Here is a 24,673-nt window from a genome sequence, read left to right on the forward strand (position 1 = left end):
CGACTGGGCCTTGGACCGATCCCTCAAGGATCCGTTCTGCTCTATGGACTGCTACCGATTTGGCACTTTCGGCCAGCCACTTCGTACTGACCATGTGATGCTCGCCATGGTCCCAAGACATGAGTGGACCACTGAACACAGACGGACGCTTCCAATTTCTGCGCCCTGGACTCTTCCTCACCACCGAGCACAGTTCACCACCTCAATACGCGCAGGGTTGCATTGGATCGAACAACAAGCAAACAATCCGAGCTTCCTCTTGAGACCCTTGCCATCCAAAATTCTTGTGTAACGTGTGTAGCCATCGACATCCGCATAGAGCTCCGAATAACGCGAATATCAGGTTTGCAGAAAGTCAAAATCCCAAGTAAGATTGCTCCACCTGACTACGCGACTCGATCTCCGACAGCCGCGAGACTTCAGTCGGTGTAACCACTCCATTGCCGACATTCTGGATACAAAACCTCAACCTACCTGTCTGCCGGCCTCAAATTTCATCTTCTCATTCACGAGTTGCTGTCGACGCGCTCAAAATCGTGTGACTCGCTTCGGAGCTTCTAGTGGACCGTCAAACCTTTCGCCCGCCCTCCGTCCATCTTGAATATCAGTCAAAGACTGTCTGTTGTGGTGTAGGTCGCAGTCATATCCTACCTCAAGCCCAGCGATTCTGCAATCCTGAAGACATGCTCACCACTGTCAACAGCAAGCAGCTCCATCACCTTGGACCATACCAGTCTAACGCGTGCGAAGTCTCGGGTGACTATGCCGCTTGTCAAGACGAAAAAGAAGGGCATTTTCATATGGTCTTGTGTACGCTAGCCCATGACCCTGCATGGCGGCCAAAGCTAACCCTGATGATCAGTGCAACGACGGAAAAAGTGCAATCAGTATCAAAACAGAAATATGTCCGAGTTGCGCTCACAAAAGATGCAACAACTGCAAACTCCAGAAGATTACCCGATAAGGTGATTGGGGTTTACAGATGTGCCAGATATAGGATCGCCCGCCTCCGGCACTGGACATGGAGAATCCAGCGGATATCCAATATGCTGGTATTCCAAATCACAGACGATGATGTCCTTATATGGTCCTGTCCGGGCAGTGACAAAGAGTTTTCAGATGGATGGAATACTTGGTCGCCAGTTGAACACTGCGATCACGTGTAGGGCCGGGGGCGAAAGTGTTGTTGTTTCTTACAAGTATCAAAAGAGAGAGCCTTGGCTGGGGACGGACATGGCCAGATCTCGCTTTCAGGTTGAACGACGTATTCTGTACATCATAGTCGGGGTGCTGGACTTTGTTATCTTTCAAACATCTCAACCGAGTGGAATAGAAATCTGTTGCATTTTCGTCATATGCAAGAAATTTTGCTGTTGTGATTTACAGCAGCAGCGATTGGCCTGGGCAACGAGCCGAGCGAGCTCCAGATCCACCGGGCCTGCGCCTGATAAAATCTTGCACCAATCTTTTCCTCCTTTCACTCCACATTGCGTCTTGCAGCAAAGGAAGAAATTTTGTGCAGAACGACTGCAACTAGTTCTTCCACGCCTTCGAGGACCTGAAAAGGTTCATCTTCGTGCATACTCCTGCTTGCTGAACACCGGGCATCGCGTTCATGTGCTTCCCAAGCATCTTCACCTCTCAGGTAAGAGCCTCATGCCCCTCAACAGCCCACTGATAAGCTCTTCACTCCAGTGTGACAACAGAAAACACGTCACTGCAGTATCTGTTTGAACCTCTGCTAACAGTTTTTGCTCATAGGATTACATTAGTGGTACTTACTCACCTCCGTCCTTTCGAGTCTGGCGTCTCTAACCGGTGGAATAGATCATTTGTGGAAGGCTCAAGCCAACTAGCGGTCAAGAAAAGATACAACAGTCATAACTCTTCAACATGTTTTCTCGACTCCTAAAACAGTCGAGCCTTGTGCCCAAGGCAGGCACCATCGTCCCAAGCACATCGATTCTGCGAGCACGTTCGCTCGCAACCGTGTCGAACAACACGCCCCGACAACAAGAGCTTCCTCTACACAAGCATTACAAGCAAACCGCTCCTGCCCACGAACGAGCCACTTTTACCATCCGAAATGGTCCTATTTTCCATGGCACATCTTTCGGTGCCCGAAGCAACGTCTCAGGAGAAGCCGTCTTCACAACTTCACTAGTGGGATACCCTGAGTCATTGACCGACCCCTCTTATCGAGGTCAGATCTTGGTCTTCACCCAGCCATTGATTGGCAATTATGGCGTGCCATCAAGTGTTCGAGACGAGCACGGCCTTCTGAAATATTTTGAAAGCCCAAATATCCAGGCTGTGGGTGTGGTTGTGGCAGATGTGGCAGAGAAATACTCTCACTGGACTGCAGTCGAGAGCTTGAGTGAATGGTGTGCACGAGAAGGCGTTCCAGCCATCACTGGGGTGGACACCCGTGCCATTGTGACATACCTGCGAGAGCAAGGTTCTAGTCTGGCCAAAATCACTATCGGGGAGGAATACGACCAGGATGAGGATGAGGCCTTTATTGACCCTGAGCAAATCAACCTCGTGCGGAAAGTCAGCACAAAAGCACCATTCCACGCCAGTGCTCCCAACCCAAACGCTCACGTCGCTGTCATCGATTGCGGTGTCAAGGAAAACATCCTTCGTAGTCTAGTCAGCCGAGGAGCTAGCGCCACCTGCTTCCCGTTCGACTACCCGATTCACAAGGTTGCTCACCATTTCGATGGCGTGTTTATCTCCAACGGCCCAGGTGATCCGACTCATTGCCAGGACACCGTCTATCACCTTCGAAAGTTGATGGAGACTTCTCAAATACCAATCTTTGGTATCTGTCTTGGTCATCAGTTGTTGGCTTTGGCCGCTGGAGCCAGGACCATCAAGCTCAAGTACGGCAACCGAGCACACAATATCCCAGCCCTGGATCTCACTACTGGGAAATGCCACATTACCAGCCAAAACCATGGATATGCTGTCGATGCTTCAACCTTGTCCAAAGATTGGAAGCCATATTTCACCAACTTGAACGACAACTCCAACGAAGGTTAGTTGCTCATGCCTGGCTCAACGCATCCTATGCTAACTTCACTGCAGGTATGATCCACGCTTCTCGACCTATATTCTCGACCCAGTTCCATCCCGAAGCTAAAGGAGGCCCGCTTGACTCGTCGTACCTTTTCGACATGTATCTGGACAATGTACAGAAGTACAAGGAGAGTCAATCGGCTTTCCAGCCTCACCGTGATAGCAAGCCGAGTCCTCTATTGGTTGATTTGCTGGCTAAGGAAAGAGTGGGTGTTGATCTCACACAAGGCATCCGGAACATGATGGCTTCGACTGCACAAGAGCCTGAACGAGTCTATGCTGCAGGTGCTGCCTAAGAAGATGGAGCAAAGCGATGGACAAGGGCGTTCTTGACCTTTAATCTATCGCGTGGGTTTTGTAGTAGCCTCGCGCGTAGTCCCTACGTAACTTTGGTTTGAGAATAAATGAATTATGAAAGGCAAGCTAGATGCCATACCGTGCTTTTCGAGTTGTAACGATGTGCCTTCAGTGGGCTTGGTACCATCTTCTCGGATATGAGAGGCGAGCATTTTCTGCTTGCGCAAGTCAGGGGTGACTTCGCATGTCATGATGATGAAAACTCATTTATTGTCCCTACCGACGACGGGCTTGAAGCTTCTACAGTACAACACAAGTAACTTGGTTAGGTACTCCGTAGACCAGTGGTCATTTCTAGTAGCTTAGTAATCGAGGTTGTTGGATCTACCTCGTAGGTACCTAGGTAATCACCATCAAGTCACCGCACAGTGCAAGTCCCATCCTCTCTTCTCGTCAATCGTTCCTCGGTCAAAATCCACGCCGGCATCGATCACCCCCTACGTGCTCTGGCGCCGGGTCAAGAGCGATTATACCGTGCGTGGCCTCTTGCCCTCGTTCATTCAGGCCTTCCCCACCTGCGGCCAGCTTGTCTGGTTCCCAGCAGGCTAGGCGTCTCTGTCAGCACCGGTAGTCCGGTATTGGCACGGTCAGGCCTGAATGTGAGAATATAGGTAGATAAGCAACGTGGAATGTTTGTGGCATTACTGTAAATCCGCATAGGTTCATCATATAAACATTGACTCCCTTGTTTCCATATCACCCTATTCCCTGTGCCAAAGCCATTCTCAACACATCGTCGTCGCCGTAACACCATCTGAAATATATATATATATATATATATATATATATCAACTCGCACAAAAGCCATGGCCAATCCCGAAGCAGGTAAACACCGTTACTTCACCGAGCTCGCGCCCAAGTATTCTCAGTTCACGGGAAACACGACGCGAGATCTCTTTAACGAGGTATTAGACCATCGCAATGGTCTATCAATCAGCTCAGACTCTGTGGTCCATGACAATGCAGCTGGTCCCGGAACCGCCGCAGAGGCTTTAATTACATGGTGCCACAAGCACAACTCCGCCGCGACACCCAAGATCGTGGTCACGGACTACGTGCCTGCAATGATCGAAGCATGCGAGGCCATCAGGGCGACGAAGCATCAGGACGATGCTTTGTGGCAGAGCGTTGCGCTCGCCGTGACCGACTCCGCAGATCTCAAGGACTACGGCGACAACTACTTCACCCACAGCATCTGCAATTTCAGCATCTTCAACCTCACCCATCCCGACAAATGTCTCCAGGAAATGCGTCGGACGCTTCAGCCCGGTGGGACGGCCGTCGTGACGTGTTGGAAACGGTTCGCCGCCGAGGATCTACTCTCTGCCGCTCAGCGAGTCGTCAAAGGCGACGAATGGGCCAACGCACACCGGATCCCCGCCGCTGGACCTCAATACCTCGAAGAAGGGTATACAGCCCGGCTCGTGCAAGACGCCGGATTCCCCTCCGACACCGTCGAAACGTTCGCATTGAAAAAGGTGGTCGCCGAGGGTGGTGATGACTGGAGGGGGCTGTACGAATTCTTGACGACATCGTCGCTCAAGAACGCGGCCACCAGGGAGTGGAGCGAGGAAGAATTGGCGAAATGGCCCGATGCCGTGGCGGCGGCAATGCAAAAAGAGAAGGATTCCTTTGGGGGTCTACTTTTCGAAGCATGGGTGGTCATTGCAAGGAAATGAACACGGCGTTAACAAAAGCGACCGCCTGGAAATCGTACTACATAATGACATGCCGATTTGAGCAAATTTATTGAAGTGAAGCCTGCACTGCTGATAGAATGTCTACCTGTGCGTTGAATCCGGACAAAGGTACTAGAGAGACTCCAAAACGCCACGCTCAAAATGAGAGTCCTGCTTCACAAGCTCACTCCCAACAGCCACTGTCTGGCGACGAGCTATCTGAATATCGCTTCAGCGTATCAGAATCGTACTGTGGCTGTATCATGGGTCGCACGTGAGCCTTCCTCCGTTTGATCTGCGGGAACTTGTAGAAGCCAAAGCCTGCGGTGTTCTGGCCTTTCGTCCCATACCCCCTTGTGATCTGGGATGAGTCCAACATGTCCTTGATCCAAGCCATATACTCGGCGTTGTCTTCGAGGACCTTGCTTGCCAGCCCCAAAGGAAACAGCCAGAACAATGCCGTATCCCTGCTATTCTTGACGTTCAACAGCTGGAATTCAAAGGCTCGGCAGATCTCGATGGCTGGTTTGATCAGCGAGTCGACTTCGCCTGGGAGGTGGAGAGGAGTCTGCGTCCGCGACTGCGACGACAGCTCCATCGGGGAGGGCGAATATTCGTCGCCATCGATGGGGTTCAAGCTCCACAACAAACCCAATAGACACAACAACACTGCGTTGTACAAGGAGATCTCGATGGCTTTCGAAAACGTCGACAAGATCAGAGTATTTCGAATTGGTCGTGGGTTTACAGCAAGAAGTTGATGCGAAGGAATAACTGTTGGGTCAACTCCCCATACAGAGTTGGGATTGATCTCCTCCCAGTGCCATCGCCAGTTGTAAAGTCTTGCAACCTGGTATTCAATGCGCTGCACCAGATCTAGTCGAAAGTCCTCGGAGGGCTGTTGCTCGAGTTGGGCTTGGTCTTCGAGGAAGCCTGGAACATAGACGAGGATGTCGACGAGCTGGTTTTGAGGACTTTTATTCCCTTGACCGCAGAGCGACCATGGCTCGTCTATCCAGACAGATTGTTCCAGAAAGGTTCGGGTTTTCGTGATCAGACCGATAGTGATCTGATGTCGGTTTAGCCATGTTCTATGTCTGTCCTGTGGTGGACCTCGGAACGTGTGCGACTCACCAGCGTTGCACGACACGATTCGAAAGCCAGCCTCAAAGGGTTGACCGCAAATCTCTCGGGACCACAGATCTGAACCAGCTTCAACAGCCCCTGGATGTGGAAAGCAGACGCCTGAGGGTCCGGAGTCGTGGACTGTTGTTCTATTGTGTAAGCGATGCGAGCGACTGGACGTACGGAGTAAGCAGAGGTGTGAATCGTAACTCACCGAATGCATCAGGAGAATCGTGATGGGGATGATCAGGCCTTCACTCCCAGGCGAGCCCACGCGCGAGAGCCGAGACGAAAGGGCGCGGACCGTGTGGTCGTAATGCATGGCTCCGCTGACTACGATATCGCGTTGATGATGGTGCTTGCCGAAAATACTGAGGGAAAACGCACGACAAGCCTCGAGAGACAATGCATCAAGCCTCCCTGCCGCGGCCATCTGCAGCCACGGAGAACCATAGCTGCTCCACACGAAGTTGTCGAAGAGATAGGAGAACTGGACGTCGTCCCTGAACGCCACTAGACTCAGTTCCTGGGGTAAGACGCTCGTTGGTGGAGCCGGACCCTCGTTGTTAGAGCGAAGGACGAGATTCTTCTGCAGCGGGACAGTCACGGTTGTCGACAACCTGAAAGGAACATCTTTCGTTGTTCTTGCCGATACTGTTGATGCTGCGGGATTCTCTGCAGATCCCGCTTCGAATGTGTGAAACCGCATTTGAAGTTTCCGGTCGTATCCTGCACAGACGTACCCAGCCTTCTCGCAACGCTTACAGGTCGGCCTGGACTCATCTGTGGAACGAACGCAGTTGGTGGTTTAGAAAAAGATTCGCTGGGGTGAACTTTGATGGGGAACACCATATGCAGGGTGGACTCAGGAACAGGAACTTACCGCACTTGATCCTCCTTTTCAGACATGTATGGCACCCTTTGCTTCGACCGGGGACACCGACCATTCTCTTTTGGTTGACTCACAGGGTTTAAGCTGTTAAGTTGATTTTGATTGCCTGCACGTCGTCCATTGCTGCCTCAAATGGGTTATGTATGATTTATACTCAATCCACGTCCCAATTTCGATGAGAGGTGGATTAAAATCACCCCCTTTCACCTCTTCTGGCTTTTATGATTTTGTCACCCTCGCCGCTACTGCTCCTACCAGCCTCGAGAGGAGCAGGGGCCTTGCAGAGCACCGATAGGACCATAGGTATATGCATGGGTGATCATATCTGCAAGGTGAGATCTTCGTCCCCCAAAGCCTAAATTCAAGAGAGCAGCTGTACCTGAATGACGGATGCCCTGGAGCCACTTGCTGGTTCTGGAGCTCCTTTTTGGAATCCAAACTGCTGGCCATGACTCAGCCTATGAAGTCCGAGGGCACTTTACGACGCGGAGAAGCGGGATCGCAGTTCGCAGTCAGAGGTCCTGAACATGAGCGGAGACACCGTTGATGTCGGACCAGTGAACACAGAGGGTTACTCTAGTGGGTTGCATCATTTGCAGGTCTCAGAGAACTGCTGAGAACCAGTAGCGCAAGACGCTTGCTGCCAGCTGAGGCTGAGGGAGATATTGGTGAGGTACAAGTAAGCAGACCATTTGATGCGGGTCGCCTAATGCGTCCTGATACGGATTAGTGAGCGGTGTTGCAATGTTGGGGCTGTGCCAATCTTTTCAAATACCTCAATACACTTTGTCAATGCCAGCGACCATGACTTTCCATTGGGCGTGGCTTTCATCCCGAGTATATGACAAATTTCCCCGAGGGTTTGCTCACGGCAATGTCCTTTTGCAAGCGATGGTGTTGGACCTGAAACAGCTTGCCTAGGCATGGACCTGAACGGCGTACCCGCGGCTTGAGGGGCTGATACTGAATAGATGCTAACAGTCTCAACTTCTGGACTAGGCACAGATTGAGTATGAAAGCTTTGTCCATCATCGAAGCCAGAGCAGGTATCAATTCCACCAGGCCGGGATACGCACATGATCTGCCTGCATAGAATGTAGTGTGTCGTGCTTGTACCCCTACTCAATCTGCATATGCAATTCTGGCATTTGCAGCTAGATACCCCATTGGCACGAGCATCTTCTGAAGAGCGGAGTCAGGCGTTGGTCGTGTGAGTACAACGAGAGAGCTAGCATTTTCTCAGGAGCACGGCTGGCCAATGACGGAAGTAACCGTTGCGCCAGCCATCCAAGACGGCAGTATGTGAGAAGAAACGAATGAAGCGAAAGGGAATATGACTTGCCTGTACGTACATTGATATGTGAAGTTATGGGACCGGCCCAGTTGAGGATGGGTGACTACAGGTGACGTGTCCCTTGCTCGAGCCTTGTGCATCCTTCCTATGGCTGTATGCCAACCAGGGGAGGGGATTTTCGTGCACAGCATAGCGATTTTGTCGCGACTGACAATCAGTAGTCGCCAAGACACCGCTATCAAGATCGGGTCCATGTCAGGAGTGACCATTGCAATAATATGTCTTGAAAGGCAAGAGCTAAGAAATCACTGGCGGAGCGGAAATGGCGCCAGTTATGTTTCAGGGAGCATCGCTGGTGATAGACTAGAGCTGCATCTCCCTATCCGAACAAGGAGAAATAGGCTTAAAGTGCTTGCAGGAGTCTGAAGAAAGAGTTAGAGCTGTCAAATAGTCTGGTCAATCTGTCGTGGGTGACAAGTGGCCTGGCAAATTGATCAACAGGAGATCAGCAGCTTCACACACGCGAAACAGGGATGGATGTGCGTAATCTCCATGGTTCAGGTTTGTGTTACCTGGCTTCAGTGACCTGGCCTGACCGTTTTCTCCAGTATGCTCATCCTTGGTTCCATGCTCTTGAAGGATTGCTCTCACGTGGAACATGCGTTCCTGAACAGTTCGCCACTGATGATCACTTGCCCACCGAGGATCCGGAAGATGCCTGATGATCCCGTGGGGTAAGAGGTTCTCAAATGTTGCTGAGGCCCCGAACCTTTTGTCGTTGATGTTATTAGATCTCTTCCACCCACCTGAGAACAGTCGAAGCTCGCCGCTTCTGCCATGTTAGCACGGCAAACCCCGTACTATGCGGACTGTTCACCTGACCCAGGCAGATAACAGGCACGTTGCGGGCTTCAGCTTCCGAGACATGAGCAGATGACGGCGTTGTCGAGTCATGGTTTCGCGCAAGGTGCAGGCGATGGACAGCTTCGGATGGATGACCGAAGTCTGATGCGATTGAACCAGGGTCGAAAATGGTTATGGGGATGTAGATCTTAGATGTTGTCAAGGTTGGTTTCATGCGGCTAATGAGGATGGCAGGACGCGAGGATTGGCGAAGGGGGCGAAAGGAGATCTGGCAGGACACGAACCCACACTGACTCAGGGTCCGGGATTTGAATTCTGTGGTAGACAGCGGTCTTGGTTTGGCTCTCACAGCTGAAGACTGCTTATGTTTGTCAGCATAACCATTGTTACCAGATGAGAAGACGCCCAAAAAGAGACGCTGGGGACGATGAGACTTTGGCATTGTATGGTATGAGTCCAGAGGGATGGGCGGATGGGCAGATGGACTCGATGGAGAGAAGACGCCCATCAACGCTTGGACGGAGAGGTTTAGGGAAGGAGAGGGGAAATCCACGCCTAGTGAGCTCCCCCATCAAGCGGCAAACCGGCATCATTCCGGCTAAAGATCCAACCCTGGAAAGTTGACTCTTCTGCGAAGTCTTGCCTCTCCTCCACCACAACTTCCACCACCAAATCATCACGAGCCTTCCGGACTCCGTATCATCCATCACACGACGAATCCAGCTGCATTGTCAACCTGTCATCATTGTTTGCCATCGCTGCCTGCTGGAATTTTCTGCACACTTTCCATGACTTTGCCCACAAAGGACGACCAGTCTTCAGGTGTGAGGACGTGGTCCGCGACCAACAATTGTCTGGTTGAACCAGGTACTGCTTTTCCAACATTGGAACAGCTTACTTGCATCAACAGAACATCTACATCCCCCCTTCCTCAGTTGTCTCAAAACAGACCCCCCTTGGATGTCATCCCATAGTTATCGAACGCCTCAATGCACCTGCACGCACACCCATTGAAAGACAGGTCTTAGCGAAAGGCAAAAGCAAGCCATCTTTTGATAACGTCGAGGGCGCATTCCACTATTTGAGCCAAATCAGCAGCCAGGATCAGCGCCACCGATATCAAGAGATAGGCGAGAGCCAATGAAGCCGGGACAATGGCGCCGTTAAGAATGACATGACATGCAGCCTCTTTTCCACAATCGATCCTAAAGAAGTCGACTACTCGACGACTTACGGAGTACTCTGTCCTTGACATCAGCTGCTGCCGCCTCTCCCCACCAAACTTCTCAACGTCAAAGTCCCCTAAATTCCGCCACCAAACGCTATGGGCAGGTGATTACGTCCTCTGCCCTTGTTTCTCGGTGTTGCGATGCCCTCTCATGCCCTCTATCGCTTTCCTGGTGGTGCGGCATGACCCTTGCGTCCGTCCCTTCCGGAGCATCCCCGGCTGTGGCTGAAAAGGGACTCAGAGCTATCACGTACTGGTTGACCAACCCCCTTTGTCCAGCGTCCGCGCTCCCCACAATACCCACTGAGGCTCTGTTTCTGAAGTAAACTTCGGATGGCTTTCGACGACCCGAGCACACAGAGATTGTGCTTCAGCGCATTCCTCCTACACCTGCAAATGCTCTGTCCTTAAATGGCGTGACCAGATGTTGTCGAAGGTCCGTTAGCAGGAGAGATCGGCACGACCGAGAAGCCATTGGTGATGACCAGAACGTCAATTAGCCTCATATTTACCGTCTCAAAAAGAACCTTATCCAACGGACCTGCACAGTGACTTCATCCTCTTCCCTTAATATCTGTGTGCGGAGCATACCTGTCAGAAAATGCGCCGGCATGCTAGGTGTCCATTCTTGGCTCAAGCAACACCCTTACTTGGACCATCTTTTCATGCCACAGCAGCATCTGACAGCCAGCTGTCAAACTCAACTCATGGAGACCAGGTCCATATTCCATGTTCTCCGAAGTCCCTGTGCCACGGAATGCCAGCCTTCTGCGACTGGGTGTTCGTAGGCAAATGGTTTCTTTCCCTTGCCAACCTCGACGATTCTGGTTTCCCCCGCTTCCTATACTCGTGTTCTGACCGTTGGCGCGTGTACCCTCCAGCATAAAGCAGGAATGTTCCCCCGTCAAGGGTCTGTTGTCAACGCTTTGACCCTATGCATCAACCCGACAACCGAAGCCTCAATTTAGATATTGCGCACTCCTTCCTGGTCCTTTCGTTTGGAACATTCCGTCGTGATTCTTTGAATAACGTTGTACAACAACGGCGGCCTGGATGCTTGCTGTGACAGTGTAACGACAACTCGGCACATCGCTGCTACTTGGAAATAGCAGACAGGCTTCCACGTGGAGCAATGGTCACACACCAAGGAGCGCGACATGGTATGTACACCAGATCTGCAGACAAAAGCCTGCCAGACCTGCCGCACTTCTCGATAGAGAGTCATCAACGGCACATGGACGAGGACGAATCCTGTCCTAGCCCAACAATCCACAAATATGGAGAGGTCAGACTGTCCCCTCGACATACTCGACCCCGATTGCCTCAATTTCAGCAGTCGAAAAGATGGCCCAAGGTGCACAACCGTGGCCGTATAGCGCCAGACCCAATTCCTCCCGTGTCGCCATCGCCTGCAGAGCCTGCTGCTGAAACAGAAGATAGAGTGCTCACCATGCGCGAGGCCTCCTTTGAGCAACAGCGCGCAACGAAGAAGCCTCTTCTTCAGGCGACTGGCTCGCAAAGGTCTGCGCGCCCTAGAATCACCAGCGACAGCAGCGTCGAGCTCCAAGACGGGGGCCTGTGCCGATCAGCCTCCCCTCATTGTTGGCAGACAGTTAAAGCTACTGTAACAATGGCTCCTCCGACAACTACCAAGAAGCGGCGTAGGTCGCGTTCTCGAGGGCGCAAAGTCACGCCAACAAAGCACCGAGAGGTCAAGTTTCTACGAGGGTCAGATAGAGTCGCCATACCTGGCACAGTGCGAGTCGCCCAGCCAGTGAAGTCGCAAAGACCTTCGATCACTTCGAAGCAGCTGCCTCTATTACCTACAGAGTCTCAGACACCTCAAGAAGAGTACCGCGATTCCCGAGCATTGGCTGGATTCGATCAGCAGCGCCCGCCATCTCCAGTACCGTCCCTACACGACCCAGAAAAGGACAGCAGGTTCTCTCTCGAGTGCCGCGAGCTTCTGCGTAGCATGAATTTTAACCAGGACTGGCTGTTACCTGCCGCATCCGTTTTGCCCGCGGTCGGACCGAAATCCCAGACCCTCCCGTCATTACTGTCCGCGAAACTTAATGGAGACCACTCTCGTCAAAACATGTCATTCCAGGACGCCCTCACCAAGCTATCGCCTCCCGACCGCATGCGTGGCCAGCGGACAGTACCAGACATCACTATCACCACAACAGATTCCCCTCAGAAAACTCTGCGCCGTCCTGAAGCGCCAGCAAGAGCCTCGAGTAAGACTGTCTCGAATCTGGTCAGCATCTTGCAGATGGCTCGCGCAAAGCCTTCGGCAAATGCATCTGTATCGAAAGGGCAGTCGGTATCAAGCTCTCGCCAGGCACCGCGAGATGCCTCTCCAGTGGGACGCTCCAACGTGAATCGATCGTTTCTTCGAATGCCTTCGACAGGATCTACAACTGGCCAGACGTTAAGGAGTCCCCGATCAGCCATGAGTGTCGATACTCTTGCAAAAATCGAAGCACAAGTCCAAAGCGGCACATCTGCGACGGTGAATGATTTACAAAAGCTCCCGTCTATAAGCTCTGAGTCAAGGCACAGTGGTCCCCCAAGTATACCTCCTGAGCGGCCATTACCAGCTTTGCCAGCAGGTACTGTTCGCGGTGCCAGTCCTCGTCATAGCAACGAAAGTTCCCGAAGTGGAAAAAGAACGCAAGCCGCAGCAGCGCCGATGATCTTGTCACCTTCAACCATTCGAGTCGTGGGTCAATCGCCACCTACGGAAGCAGTTCCTCCTTCGACCATGGGCGAAGCATTGGATTCAATTGGAAAACGAAGAGCTGCCGAGGACAAGATAAAATGGCCCAATAGAAAGTCGACAGATATATCTTCACTCATCTCTCGTCAATCGACGGATTCTGGCATTTCCACAAAGTCGTCGCGGAATCTTCGTCACAGCATCTCCAGCGCTCGAGCCGACAAGGTTAAGGAAAAGCGAATGCGAGATCTTGCAACTTCAAGAAATCAATCGCCCAAGTCTGACCGACCTACAAGCAGTGAATCAGTCCATCATAGCAGTGATTCCGCGCATCATCAAACTACTACACCCCCGACATCGTTCGACCGCCCTACTCCTGGCGAAGCTCAAGATGGTATTGACCAACTCGATCAATTTCCAGCTGTACCAGCTTCACGTCCTAGTAGCAGTCTCGCGAATGTGCCTGTTGTTTCACACAGTCGAGGCCAGAGTTACAATAGCTTGACCAGCCCAGTCCGGCGATTGTCGAGAAAGGGTGCAACCGGAAAACCTGTTCAAGTGCTCGGGCAAAGCAATATTTTTGTTGTCGTCGATTCTGATCCGGTAACTGCACGCTTCCGTGCGGGTGCTATGAGCCCAACGCCCAGCATCGGTGGTAATGCGGGTGGTCGTCCCTGCAGTCCACTCAAGCCCAGAGAGAAGCGAGGCCCATCAAGCCTGAGGGAGGTGGCCACCCAACCAGTTAGTCCTGCTAGGTCACACAAGTACAACTCTAGCATTCAGGGAGAACAATTTGAAGCTTCTGCGGAACCTGTCTCCTCACCCAGGAAGGTAAAGCGACATGCGAGACATCAAAGTCTGCAACAAAGCAGCTCAAGCGATGAGTCCACGCCGGCTAGTGGACCTCGGAAGTCTCCTCATAGAGCCTCGCGTCGACCGATAAAGCGTCGAAGATGGAACAGTGGCGACATCAGCCTCATCAAGACCTTGCATGAAAACCTTGAGGACTACTACGGAACGATCATGAAGCAGGAGGAGAGAATACGATGGCAAGCCAACCAAATTCGCATGATGATCAGGGTGATTGCGCCCATGAACCGTGCACGAGGCATCAAGGGTCCTCACCTTGACGACGTCGTTGAGACCTCGCCCGGCGAGGACGATGAATACATCAGCCAGCAATATGCACGGAGTCTAACAAGTGGGCTGCGACCTCGGCGACAACAACGACAACCCAGCTCGGGCTCGCCGATGGGTAGAGTGAGCAAAGAACGAGTCACCAAGCCTGGACAGGGACATAGGCGTTATAACAGTGGCGGGAACAACAGCACCGCTTCGGGATCGGGGGCCATGTCGCCTCGATCGACCAACAAGCCTTCGGCTGACGATGCTTCCATGACCGACCCAAGGGACTATGACTTGGCGGCACTTCCTGTGTCGGGGTTGCGTAAGGTCGCGCCTATGCAACATGGCAAGGAGAACCAGCCTCCCACGACCAGCATGGTTTCCGGCATTTACGGTGGTGAAACACTTCCGGCCAAGGCATTGCACCACCCCCCACCAGTGTCGACTGAAATTCCGAGAGGCAGATTGCCGGAGGAGATGAGCTTCTTGAGCCCGTCTAGTGCAGGTGCTCGATATGGGTACCAGCCTTCATTTTTGCATGTCGATGAGGAAGAGGAACCTGAGGACAGCGAGGACGGGAGACGGCGTAATTCCGCCAGGTTGAGCGTCAATCACGTCCTTACGAGCACGGACCAGATGGACAAGGCGTTGGAGGAGTTTGCTTATATCTAGGAGGGAGATTAAGGGCGGGTGTTGAGCGTTGTTTATTTCTGGTCAAAGGCTAACAGGACTCTATGGACGATTAATGGACTACGAAGCGGCTTCTACCTTGACATATCAACAGGAAGTAATAGTGTGATTGCTATCCAATAATGATTGACTACTACTATAACAACAACAATACTTACGTTTGGCTTCTTTCATTCCAGCTCGAGTTGCCCACTGCTGGTCCTAACCAGATCGAACGTCTTCCATTGCGCAATGTCAATATCAGCGCCGCGCACAAGCATCTCGATGACTCCTCCATGGGCCACGACGACGACATCGGTCTTTTTGGAGTCACTCGACTCCTGGAAGGCTTGCTCCAGTCGCTTCAAGATCTGCTCCTTTCTCCGTGCGCGCGGCGGCAGAGGCGACTCTGGGCCCGACTTGACATACCACCGAGGATGCAGCAGGGAGATCTCGTCGTGAAGTTCGGGGAATTGATCGATGAGCTCTTCGCGCGGCGAGCCCGTGTTGCAAGGCAGGTCGTCAATTTCCTGCAGATTCGCATCTAGCACGAGACGGACCCCGTCTTGGGCACCACGGCCTGAGTTCGTGGGGTAGTACTTGGTGTGTAAGGCGCGATGGAAAGCCGCGAGGGAGGTCTGGATCGTGCGGCGCAGAGGACTGGAGATGATGGTGCAGATGGTGTTGGAGTGCTCGCTGATCAGACGTCTGCCCAGGTCCTCGGCGGAGTCGTAGCCGCGTTGGGAGAGCTGGGCGTCAGGAATGGTGCGGCCGTCGGGGAAGAGCGTGTGGACGCCCTCGGCGTGCCGGACGAGGTGGACTTTGCATATTGTTTGAGCCATGGTCGTCGTGTACTAGTATTTAGAATGAGCCGTGATGTTGAGGCAAGGCCGGCATCATATTGAGGAGAGAAATCCCACTTGGATTGGCCAGGGGAGTGTTTATGAGCGAGGTGAGATGAGATGAAGTCTGCGTATAAGCTTGGGGATGGGAGACACCTACTGACTCTAGAGGGGTGTCTGATATCACATCAATAGGCCAGATGTACGGCTCAGCTAGATGCCGGCGCATAGCGAATTCTTACGGCATTGAGCTGCCCATACGAGGCCAGGATGCATTCGCGTACTCATGTGGGCTTCGGATGGGTGTGCTGATCTAGGCACACATCTCGTACGTCTTCGACGGCACCATTGAGGACAACCGGTGTCTGCTACGATGTGTCATTCGACATTTGTAGCTGAAGGACACAAGCGCTTAGAACGTTGAGAGGCACATCAAATACGAGATGCAAGGTAATAGGACAATAACTGCACGAATCGATCACCAGATTCTGACTGACTTGCGGGAGGAGGCCAGTGCCAAGAGACGGGACTTCAGACGCCAAGCGAGCCAAGAGTCCGGTACATCAAAAGACCCTCAGCTGCAATTCAATCAACGACGGTCTGTCCCTGACACTCACAACCCTCCTCGTGTTCCTGCGACCAGTCTAGTCTCAGCTATGGCATCTCGTTCCTCGCGAATGTAATCAACTCTGTCAAAGCAGGGCCACCACCGAACTCGTTGTCGGTCGCAGTGCTACCATCCGGGACGGCGATGGGAGGTCCCTCTCGAGTGCTGCACACACCAACAACTCTTGGGCCGGAATCACCAGACCAAGTGCCAAACACAGGGCCACCCGACATGCCGGCTGTGATGTCGCTGAAATGACCCAAGACAGATCCGGTGCGGCCGTTGAAATTGAAGTCCTGCTTGCTGGTGATCTTGACAGTGTTTTGATATGCAGGACGCTCTGTGTCGGTCAAGTCCCCTGGATATCCAACGTGAACCCAGTTGCTCACGGTGTTGACCCAACCGTTGTCGAAAGTACGGCCGCCATAGTACCCGATGGTGTCTCCAACACGCTGGTTGAGGACGAGGACGACATAGTCGAAGGCCGTTTGTTGATCAGTCAAGCTGCCAGTGTTTTTCATCCAGGAGTAGATCTTGGTTGCATAAAAGGTGCCCCACGGTCCTGCACCATTGTAATATCCCGGCGAGAAGGTGATCCACCGAGCACTGCCGTCAGAAGCCCAGTTGACGCAATGGCTCGCAGTGAGGACGTGGCGTGGCCCGATCATGCAACCTGAGCTTCGACTCACGGCTGTTTGAATCTTCCCAATGCAGCGCCATGGGTATGATGTGTCATGATACACGACGCGGTCATCCTCGCCAAATATAACAGACTGGCGGCTTTTGATAATAGCGTGGGACTCCTCATCTTTGGCGGCAGGAAAGGCGGCTCCACCCGCAGGAAAGAATGGATCAGGCTCCTGAGCTTTCACAGCCTTGTTGACCTGGTTAGCTGCTTCATCGGCGAGGACGACATCAGGCTTCGGATACTCGTGGGCGAGGTCGACGCCATTCGCGCCAGCTTCTACGATCACCTTGACTCTGCCATTTTCGCGCACCAGCTTGGGCTCATAATCTTCGCCGAGCTGAATATCCAGAAGGCTGACTTGAATAGGTTTGTCTGTGGTAGCTGCGCTTCGTTTGGCAGGCACGTCTTGACCGTAATGCTCAGCAAGTTGCTCGTTGTTGAGAGGGGACTCCATGATAATTGGGAATTGAAGCACAAACAAGGTCTGAAGTGGTCACTATGTGTGGCAAGTATTATATTTGAGCTAATAAAGTTGCAGTCCAAGAAGCTCGACAACCTCGATAACCTCGACTATGTCTTATATCTCGGTCTGCCTGCCATGCAACAACACCATGTCCGTCGCCTGATTCCGCCTCGCAACGACACGAAAGAAGTGCTGCTCGCATGAATAACTCTGATGGTCACCTGCTCCTATACGAGCCACGTTTCACAGCATAAAGTTCTCGTTCTGCTTACTATGCAATTCCGTTCAAGCACTCTCTGCGACTTACACAGGATACGAAGGGTCAAAATCTATCACGGCCCTGCAATATCCTCCAATTGATCCCGTATTGAACTCCAGCTGCCAAGCCTGACTGCATCTGCTAAGGCTGTACGATGTCTGGGCATCAAGCCACGACCAAGTCCTCCAAAGCTATTTGGTAAACCCTTCTCACAACCCCTTCGGAGAGGCTTGTCGTTCTCTTGATGGTTTTCGTGCTTCACCGGTCCTCTTGGCAAGCCAAAACGACAAGTCTACGCAAGCCATCCGTCAAAAGCACTCAACTAGCCAGGCTGCAACCGAGGCCAAGGCCGTCGCCAAAGCTGTCTTGCACCTCAAAGCTTCTGGCTTGACCAGCTCCTCCTCTGCACGTATTTCAAAGATATCTTCGCGGATCAAGACAAGCTCCTCCCAATCACGGACTTTTTAGGCTTCCTCAAGCGCCGGGCTGAGCCTTTTGCGAGTCGATACGACCCGGTGTCCTCTTGCCAAAGCAAGCCATTCGCTGTTTCCACTCACTTCGGGCCTGCTGTCGACACCCTTGACAACAGAGCAATCAAGTTTTCCTGCTTGAATAGCACGCTTCTCACCAGAAAGGAAACATGCTCACACATCTCCTCTCAAACTCCACCACTCGTGTTCGCACCACCATTGCAGAAACACGAGGCGGACTCTGGTCTGTTCAAAGCTTTGGCAGGGTCACAGGACACGGAGAACAGACTGCCTTCGAACAATGACGCGAACCTCTCAGTTTGCCCCCGTGCAGTTCAATATTCGCAGCTACGAGCCGCGGGTGATTGGCCAACACAGGTGGAAATATTGGATTGATATGATGCCAAGGCTGCCAGCCTTACTGTGAGCCGAAAAGCTTCCATTCCCTGATCAAGTCTGATCACAATGCAGACGTCCACGAATGCCTATTCTTGGCACCTCTTCCGAAGTTCACAATGCATGCGCCGGGAGTACGAGCTCAACAGAAACTAAACCTTGTCTTGTGACGAGGATGAAAGTGCATAGGTGCCTCCTCATTGGCCTTCGAAATCACCACAGACTTCACCTCGGCGGCCGAGTACACCACTTGAATGCAGACCGAGGAGCCCCAGGATGCATCTTCGCAGGCATGGATTCAGCTGTCGAAAGGCAAACCTTTGATGCACACCTGCCCTTCAAACCTCGTTTTTCCGTGTTCCAGCCAACGACGGCAGGAGCGGTTGAAGGTCGAGAATGGTTATAAGTCGACAACTTCCAATGCTCCTTCATCTATCCTTGACAACCTCACACTATATCTTCCTCTGCCTTCTTGAACCTACGATTCTCACTTCAATCTCCATCTATTCACACCAACAACCTTATCACCCATGCATTATTGTGCCCAAGCATGCTGTGGAATTATCCCACCTCACATTCTGGAGCACATCGCTTCCAGCCACCACCCTGATGTGACTGAGCGCCAACGTGCCTTGGCCGGCAACACTCTTCGCACCATGGCTCTCATCCACAAAGCCAGAGAAGTCATCGGCGACAGTCACGTACCCGGCTTTCGCACTCGGTCCGCGCCTCTCTCCGGCCGCCATCTCTCTCGTAGCCACCAGTCCATCATCCCAGGCTACATCTACAAGGAGATCTCAGAAGCCAAAGAGCTTCCTGAGCACACTAGAGAACGAGCACGCCTCAACGTCCAGCGGATCGACGCTCTCAATCAAGCCCAGGGCGTGCTCCAGGGGATCGTTATCGGCTCCGCCGTCCCGAAGCATTTCTACCGCGTGATCCGCGATGCCAATCAAAAGAACGAAAGCAACGGCAGCGTCATCGTGCACGAGGACGCTGCCGATGCAAACAGCGTTGCGGCCACTGATGACGACGTCAGCCGGGTGTGGGCCGACCTCGAGAAAATCTTCGAATTCTACTCCACCGAGTTCGACCGCAACTCGGTCGACGACAAGGGCTTGCATCTCATCGCCACAGTTCATTTCGACGACGACAGCGGCGTGACGCCAGGGTTCATGAATGCCTTCTGGGACCCACGCACAAGTGAGTGGTACTTCGGGGATGGCGACGGCGTCATCTTCGACGACTTCACTAAAGCCATCGACATCGTTGCCCACGAGTACACCCATGCCGTCACACAATACACTGCAAATCTGCCATATCGGTTTCAGGCGGGCGCGCTGAACGAGCACTATTCCGACGTCTTTGGGGCTCTTGTGAAGCAGAAATTCCACGCAGACGGACTCCAAAAGGCCAAGGATGCGGATTGGCTTGTGGGCGAGGGCGTGTTCCTCAACACTAAGGCTCCGGCACTGCGAAGCATGAAGGAACCCGGAGAAGCATATGACTGGGACGTCATCGGCGGCAAAGACCCTCAAGGCAAGGATATGGACGGATACAAGAACTTGCCTGAGTGGCAGGACAATGGTGGAGTGCACATCAACTCGGGCATTCCCAACCATGCCTTCTTTCTCGTTGCCGTGGGCTTTAAAGAAGAGGACGGATACAAAGGCTATGCCTGGAAGGAGCCCGGTCAGATCTGGTACAAGACGCTGGTGGATCCGGAGTTCAGGGGCTATTTCGACCTAGAAGGAGAGCTGACGAACCAGGCTGTGGAAAAGAACATCAAGACCGCGTTCAAGTTGTTCGCCAATTTGACCATCAAGCATGCTCAGGCGCTGTATGGAACGCAGGGAAGGGATATCGTCAGGAATGCTTGGAAGACGGTCAAAGTCTTGCCATGAACACGGCCCTGCACCAGCTTACTACCTTTGTCAGCTCCTTGGCCCCACACGCTCCTTTTTAGTTCGGCCATTCGAACAGTGCTAATTTGACACTCGTTGAATCTGTATACTACACTACGAACCCTCAACGTGATCTGCCTGCTAAATCCCAAATCCGCCGCCAACCTCTAAATCCTCCGTCGCAGCCGACCGTTCGGTCGTTTCAGTGCCAACACGCCTCAGTCGTCTCGGATACCGTGCACCTCCTTGCCTGGACGACTCCATTGAGGACATCGGTTGCCGGCCTCTCTGAGCCTGAATCGACATGGCGACCAGCGACTGCGTCTGATTGCTGCCATTCGCCCGCTGAGGGTGCAGTACCTCGTCAACCCGCTGCTTCGAATCGTTCACATGGCTTGAGAGACTGGCATTTGACACCGGTAGGTCAGGCTGTTTGTCTTTGTCCCGCCAGAGGAGTGGGCGGCGGCGTCTTCTCAAGAACCCGAACCTCGGAGCCCAGCTCAAGCCGCTCCTTCTTTTCTCGTCGTCAACATCCGTGAAAAGAGCATTATCTCCAACGTCGATGACTTTGTGCGAATTTTTGTCATCTTTGTCATTCCCGCTCCCGTTCCCGTTTCGGCGATGGTGATATTTCCTCAGCTTCCGATTCTCCCACCAAGCCTGAATATCTCCAACGACAAAGGCCAGCCCGATCAAGGGCACACTGACGGCCAACCCGATACCAAGGATGTACTGGACCACCCAACTCAGATGGAGCTCTCCGGTCCCAGCAGTGCCAGGGGGACGGGGGAATTCGATGACGTTGATGGCGAAAAAGCTCGCGAGAAAACTCAGCGGCAGGAACACGATCGTCACTATGGTGAAGACCATGATGGTCTGGCCCTGTCTGGCCGTCTCTTCGGCCTGTTTGCGCTGAAACCTGGCCTCGACGGCATTTGCGTGCTTCTGCTTCAGATCCAGGACCTGGGTCAGATTGTCGTTGACGCTTTTGGCTTGTCGCGCCATGCGTCCCAGATCCAAAATGTCCAGGTCGACGAGCCGTTGCTGTTCGCTGACCTTGCCGTACAGGTCGAGGCGCTGCGTGCGGACTATGTTCTTAGCCGCTCGCAGGGTGGCGTCGAGATCGTTGAGCACTTGGCGCTGCTGGCCGAGCACGCTGGTCAGGATGTCCAGCTCGTCTTCGACGTCTTTGCACTCGACCAGCAGGGCGGCCTCCTTGTCGATGTTCAGGAGATCGTTGACGAACGAGTCCGACGCTTGGTGGCGGTCATGCCATGAATCCTCGTGAGGGCCCTGGTGCATTGTCGTTGTATGCGAGGAGACACCACCCCCGTGGTGACCATGTTGTTCTCCGTCGGACGATGACCAGCCCGAAGAGTGGTCGTGGTCATACTCAAGTCCCAGTTGCGATTTGTAAAGCATTTTCCCGCCGTCATGCGCTCTCAGCCAATGCGACGATGCTTCCTTGAAGCGTTGGAACAGCTTTGTTTCCTTTCGGGTTAAGCGGCCAATACTCAACTCAAACATCTCGGCGAAGAGGAGGTCATCGTTATCCCACTGCTGTCGGTCAAAGAGTCCCGTGCATCTCTCGGTGATGATAGTGGCGAGTTCAAACACATTTCTGACCGGAGGCCGCGTTGTGGAATTGATGTCCTCGACGACGCCTTCAAAGAGATTCAAGGGATCCCGATGGGGTTGCCTCCACCGTTCTGGGAAGCACGAGATGAGTAGATTGCCAATACTGATCAGCCAGAGTTGGTCCACCATGAAGATCTTCAATTCCTTCCTCCTTCTCTTGCAATATCGGTACACAACCTGATCCGCGTCCTGGAGATCGGTCTTGGTGCTGTGGTGCTTGAACTGATCCAATGTTCTGCGAGGGTGGAGATCTGTCGAGCCTCCAACGTAGCCATGGATGAGGAGAATGTCTTTGGGAATCTTGGACAGTTCTGACTCTTCGAGTGCGTGTGTGTTTCCTGCGGGCTCTCGTATGGACTGAGTCAACAACGTTCGATTTCTGTCCGTCTCCCAATGCAGATATGGCATAAACATCACCATCATGTCTTCTTCTAGCTGGGTTTGGGTCTGCGCCGCCGTTGCTGGTGCCGTGGATCTGGACGAAGGCGGCGGCGTGGACGGCGTTACCTTGCGGCTGATATGTGAGGATTTGTGAGACGTAGGGTGTGTTGGATCGGCCGATCGCTTCGGAGGGATCCAGATGCGTTTGCATGACGGGCGCATGAAGCGCGAGTGGATTTCCGAACCTCGGTGCTGCTGTCTTCCGAGTAGTCGTAGGAGCGACTTCAGAACTGTCACGTCTCTGCATTCGCCTTCCAGGTAATACTTGGTGAGGAGGACCTCGAGCCAGGAGATATTGTTTGCTGGCAGGTGGATCCAGCGAAACAATGGCTTTTTCATCCCTTCGACATGGTCAATAGCAATGGGTATCGCAGGCATGTCGGGATTCTTCTCGTCTCTGGCATAGAGAATTTGCCAAACGGTCTGCTTGTTGACTTTGTTTTTGATACCGCCGTGGGCCTCCCGGTCCTCGAAAAAATTGACCACGGCCGCCCGGAATCGCTGGCAAGCCTTCCGTGCGACGAAGTTTGTCGGCCCTTCCAGGACATAAGGTCGAAGTGCATCGACGATGTCCCAATGACCGTTTTGAGCGGCGCGGATGAGAGGCGTGCTGTCAAAGCTATCCTTGCTGTTCTTGTGGGCGTGTCGCTCTCGTAAGATGCGGTTGACAGCATCCAGCTTACCGCTTTCAGCAGCCCAGTGAAGGGAGGTCATTCCGGAGGAGGTGCGAACATTGACGTTCGCATTGGAGGTCAGCAAAGCATCAATGGCGCTTTCGTTCCCTTCCTTTGCGGCCATCAGGAGAGGTGTCCAATCCCCGTCGCTTCGTGCTTCGATTTTGGCACCCGAAAAGATGAGCAGTTTGATCATTTCAGGTTCATTGTGTCTGGCTGCCAGGTGAAGAGCCGAATGTCCCTGGTCATTCGTCTGATTGACGTCGACGACTCCCTTCCCGATCTGCAGTAATGCTCCAACAAGCGCGAGCTGACCTCTTGCAGCAGCCCATAAAAGAGGCGTTCGCCCTTCGCGGCCTTCGCTATCTCTTTTGTTGAGGTCTCTGACTTTCGGTAAGAGCATCGATAGCGCCTCCGGACTCCATTTCGTGTTTCGCTTCGACTCCGAAGCCATTAATTGCAGGGCATTCTTCCTGCTTTGATCGTCGACATTTGGATCCGCTCCTCGCGTAAGCAGAGTGATGATAACATCATTTTGGCCGCGGAGACATGCAGCCATCAACGCAGTCCTTCCGAGATGATCTTTGGCTTCAAGTTCACATCCATGGCTCAGAAGCAAAGTGATGATTGCGTTTCGCGTCTTGTCGTTTGTGTTTGCAATGGCACCATGTAGCGGCCCATGGCTACCGACGCCATCGATCTTTGCGCCAGCCTCAAGGAGCAGTCTAGCGCCATTCTCGTAGCCGATACTTATGGCTTTACCAAGAAGTGTGCGAAGGTCATTCTCGTCGTTGCGCCGGCTGGAGTTGCCGTCGAGTAGAAGTCTCTGTAAGTCGGCGTCCTTCTTCTGGCTGACGGCCTTTGTAAGCTTGATGCGCAGAGGGCGCGCTTCTATCGCTGATGCGGCCATTTTCCGAGCAGGACAGTTCAGTCATGTTGAGACTTGAAGCGACCACGAAACATTGTTGAGAGTTGATGATGTGCGAGGGCGCAAATGTTGATACTTTTCGATGGTTTCAGCTGCCCAGCCTCGCCATTAGTGAATGATCCGAGTTCGAATTCGTGAGGCCCCCCGACCAAGGAATGATTGGACGACCAAGGTGCTTGCAGGGTTGCAGGCATGGGGTTCTTTCGCGTGCGGTTTGGGGCCAATGCTGAAGGCGAGTCGGCAACAACACGAGTAGACACCCATTACTGAGAGCTGAAGTCAACATTGTCTGGACGACTACCTCTGTCTTTGCAATTGATAACTGTA

General features: G+C 52.9%; 8 protein-coding genes across 11 annotated transcripts; 4 read left to right on the forward strand and 4 right to left on the reverse strand.

Annotated features, from left to right (window-relative positions):
• The first annotated feature begins 1,495 nt into the window (after nt 1-1,495).
• PV05_10419 (carbamoyl-phosphate synthase arginine-specific small chain) lies at nt 1,496-3,503 on the forward strand. Its single transcript, XM_013456860.1, has 4 exons — nt 1,496-1,645; nt 1,762-1,774; nt 1,828-3,040; nt 3,091-3,503. The coding sequence occupies exons 3-4, from the start codon at nt 1,894-1,896 to the stop codon at nt 3,375-3,377; spliced, it is 1,434 nt and encodes a 477-aa protein (XP_013312314.1). The 5' UTR covers nt 1,496-1,645; nt 1,762-1,774; nt 1,828-1,893; the 3' UTR covers nt 3,378-3,503.
• A 619-nt stretch (nt 3,504-4,122) lies between these two features.
• PV05_10420 (uncharacterized protein) lies at nt 4,123-5,202 on the forward strand. The gene has a single exon (XM_013456861.1). The coding sequence runs from the start codon at nt 4,245-4,247 to the stop codon at nt 5,115-5,117; it is 873 nt and encodes a 290-aa protein (XP_013312315.1). The 5' UTR covers nt 4,123-4,244; the 3' UTR covers nt 5,118-5,202.
• Nucleotides 5,169-9,770, reverse strand: PV05_10421. Of its 4 annotated transcripts, none has more exons than XM_013456863.1 (5): nt 9,001-9,770; nt 7,910-8,850; nt 6,457-7,850; nt 6,252-6,383; nt 5,169-6,186 (listed from the first exon to the last, which is right to left on the reverse strand). In XM_013456863.1, exons 3-5 carry the CDS (start codon nt 6,949-6,951, stop codon nt 5,302-5,304), a joined length of 1,512 nt encoding a protein of 503 aa, XP_013312317.1. In that variant the 5' UTR covers nt 6,952-7,850; nt 7,910-8,850; nt 9,001-9,770; the 3' UTR covers nt 5,169-5,301. The 4 variants fall into 4 exon arrangements, with proteins under 4 accessions (XP_013312317.1, XP_013312316.1, XP_013312319.1 ...); XM_013456862.1 differs by having other exon boundaries at nt 7,910-8,129; nt 8,211-9,770; XM_013456865.1 differs by having other exon boundaries at nt 6,457-7,025; nt 7,126-7,850; nt 7,910-9,770.
• A 1,391-nt stretch (nt 9,771-11,161) lies between these two features.
• PV05_10422 (uncharacterized protein) lies at nt 11,162-15,198 on the forward strand. The gene has a single exon (XM_013456866.1). It carries the CDS (start codon nt 11,653-11,655, stop codon nt 15,037-15,039), a length of 3,387 nt encoding a protein of 1,128 aa, XP_013312320.1. The 5' UTR covers nt 11,162-11,652; the 3' UTR covers nt 15,040-15,198.
• A 29-nt stretch (nt 15,199-15,227) lies between these two features.
• Nucleotides 15,228-15,878, reverse strand: PV05_10423 (uncharacterized protein; the record flags this gene model as incomplete). The annotated part of the gene is made up of 1 exon (XM_013456867.1): nt 15,228-15,878. The coding sequence occupies one exon, from the start codon at nt 15,876-15,878 to the stop codon at nt 15,228-15,230; it is 651 nt and encodes a 216-aa protein (XP_013312321.1).
• A 654-nt stretch (nt 15,879-16,532) lies between these two features.
• Nucleotides 16,533-17,627, reverse strand: PV05_10424 (uncharacterized protein; the record flags this gene model as incomplete). Its single annotated transcript, XM_013456868.1, has 1 exon — nt 16,533-17,627. The coding sequence occupies one exon, from the start codon at nt 17,625-17,627 to the stop codon at nt 16,533-16,535; it is 1,095 nt and encodes a 364-aa protein (XP_013312322.1).
• Nucleotides 17,628-19,231: 1,604 nt separating this feature from the next.
• PV05_10425 (uncharacterized protein) lies at nt 19,232-20,665 on the forward strand (the record flags this gene model as incomplete). The annotated part of the gene is made up of 1 exon (XM_013456869.1): nt 19,232-20,665. The coding sequence occupies exon 1, from the start codon at nt 19,292-19,294 to the stop codon at nt 20,663-20,665; it is 1,374 nt and encodes a 457-aa protein (XP_013312323.1). The 5' UTR covers nt 19,232-19,291.
• A 20-nt stretch (nt 20,666-20,685) lies between these two features.
• On the reverse strand, nt 20,686-24,328 carry PV05_10426 (uncharacterized protein; the record flags this gene model as incomplete). Its single annotated transcript, XM_013456870.1, has 1 exon — nt 20,686-24,328. The coding sequence occupies one exon, from the start codon at nt 24,326-24,328 to the stop codon at nt 20,807-20,809; it is 3,522 nt and encodes a 1,173-aa protein (XP_013312324.1). The 3' UTR covers nt 20,686-20,806.
• Between the last annotated feature and the right edge of the window lie 345 nt (nt 24,329-24,673).

The sequence above is a fragment of the Exophiala xenobiotica genome (genome assembly GCF_000835505.1).
Source record: "Exophiala xenobiotica strain CBS 118157 unplaced genomic scaffold supercont1.6, whole genome shotgun sequence".
NCBI classification, from domain to species: domain Eukaryota; kingdom Fungi; phylum Ascomycota; class Eurotiomycetes; order Chaetothyriales; family Herpotrichiellaceae; genus Exophiala; species Exophiala xenobiotica.

What these genes read in the sequence shown, in the direction of transcription:
- PV05_10419 (XM_013456860.1), top strand. Translation starts at nt 1,894, where the DNA reads ATGTTTTCTCGACTCCTAAAACAGTCGAGCCTTGTGCCCAAGGCAGGC. An exon ending in GAACGACAACTCCAACGAAG is followed by an intron (nt 3,041 to 3,090) that starts GTTAGTTGCTCA and finishes ACTTCACTGCAG; the next exon opens with GTATGATCCACGCTTCTCGA.
- PV05_10420 (XM_013456861.1), top strand. Translation starts at nt 4,245, where the DNA reads ATGGCCAATCCCGAAGCAGGTAAACACCGTTACTTCACCGAGCTCGCG.
- PV05_10421 (XM_013456865.1), bottom strand. Translation starts at nt 7,189, where the DNA reads ATGGTCGGTGTCCCCGGTCGAAGCAAAGGGTGCCATACATGTCTGAAA. An exon ending in CGATTCTCCTGATGCATTCG is followed by an intron (nt 6,384 to 6,456) that starts GTGAGTTACGAT and finishes ATAGAACAACAG; the next exon opens with TCCACGACTCCGGACCCTCA. An exon ending in AATCGTGTCGTGCAACGCTG is followed by an intron (nt 6,187 to 6,251) that starts GTGAGTCGCACA and finishes AACCGACATCAG; the next exon opens with ATCACTATCGGTCTGATCAC.
- PV05_10422 (XM_013456866.1), top strand. Translation starts at nt 11,653, where the DNA reads ATGGTCACACACCAAGGAGCGCGACATGGTATGTACACCAGATCTGCA.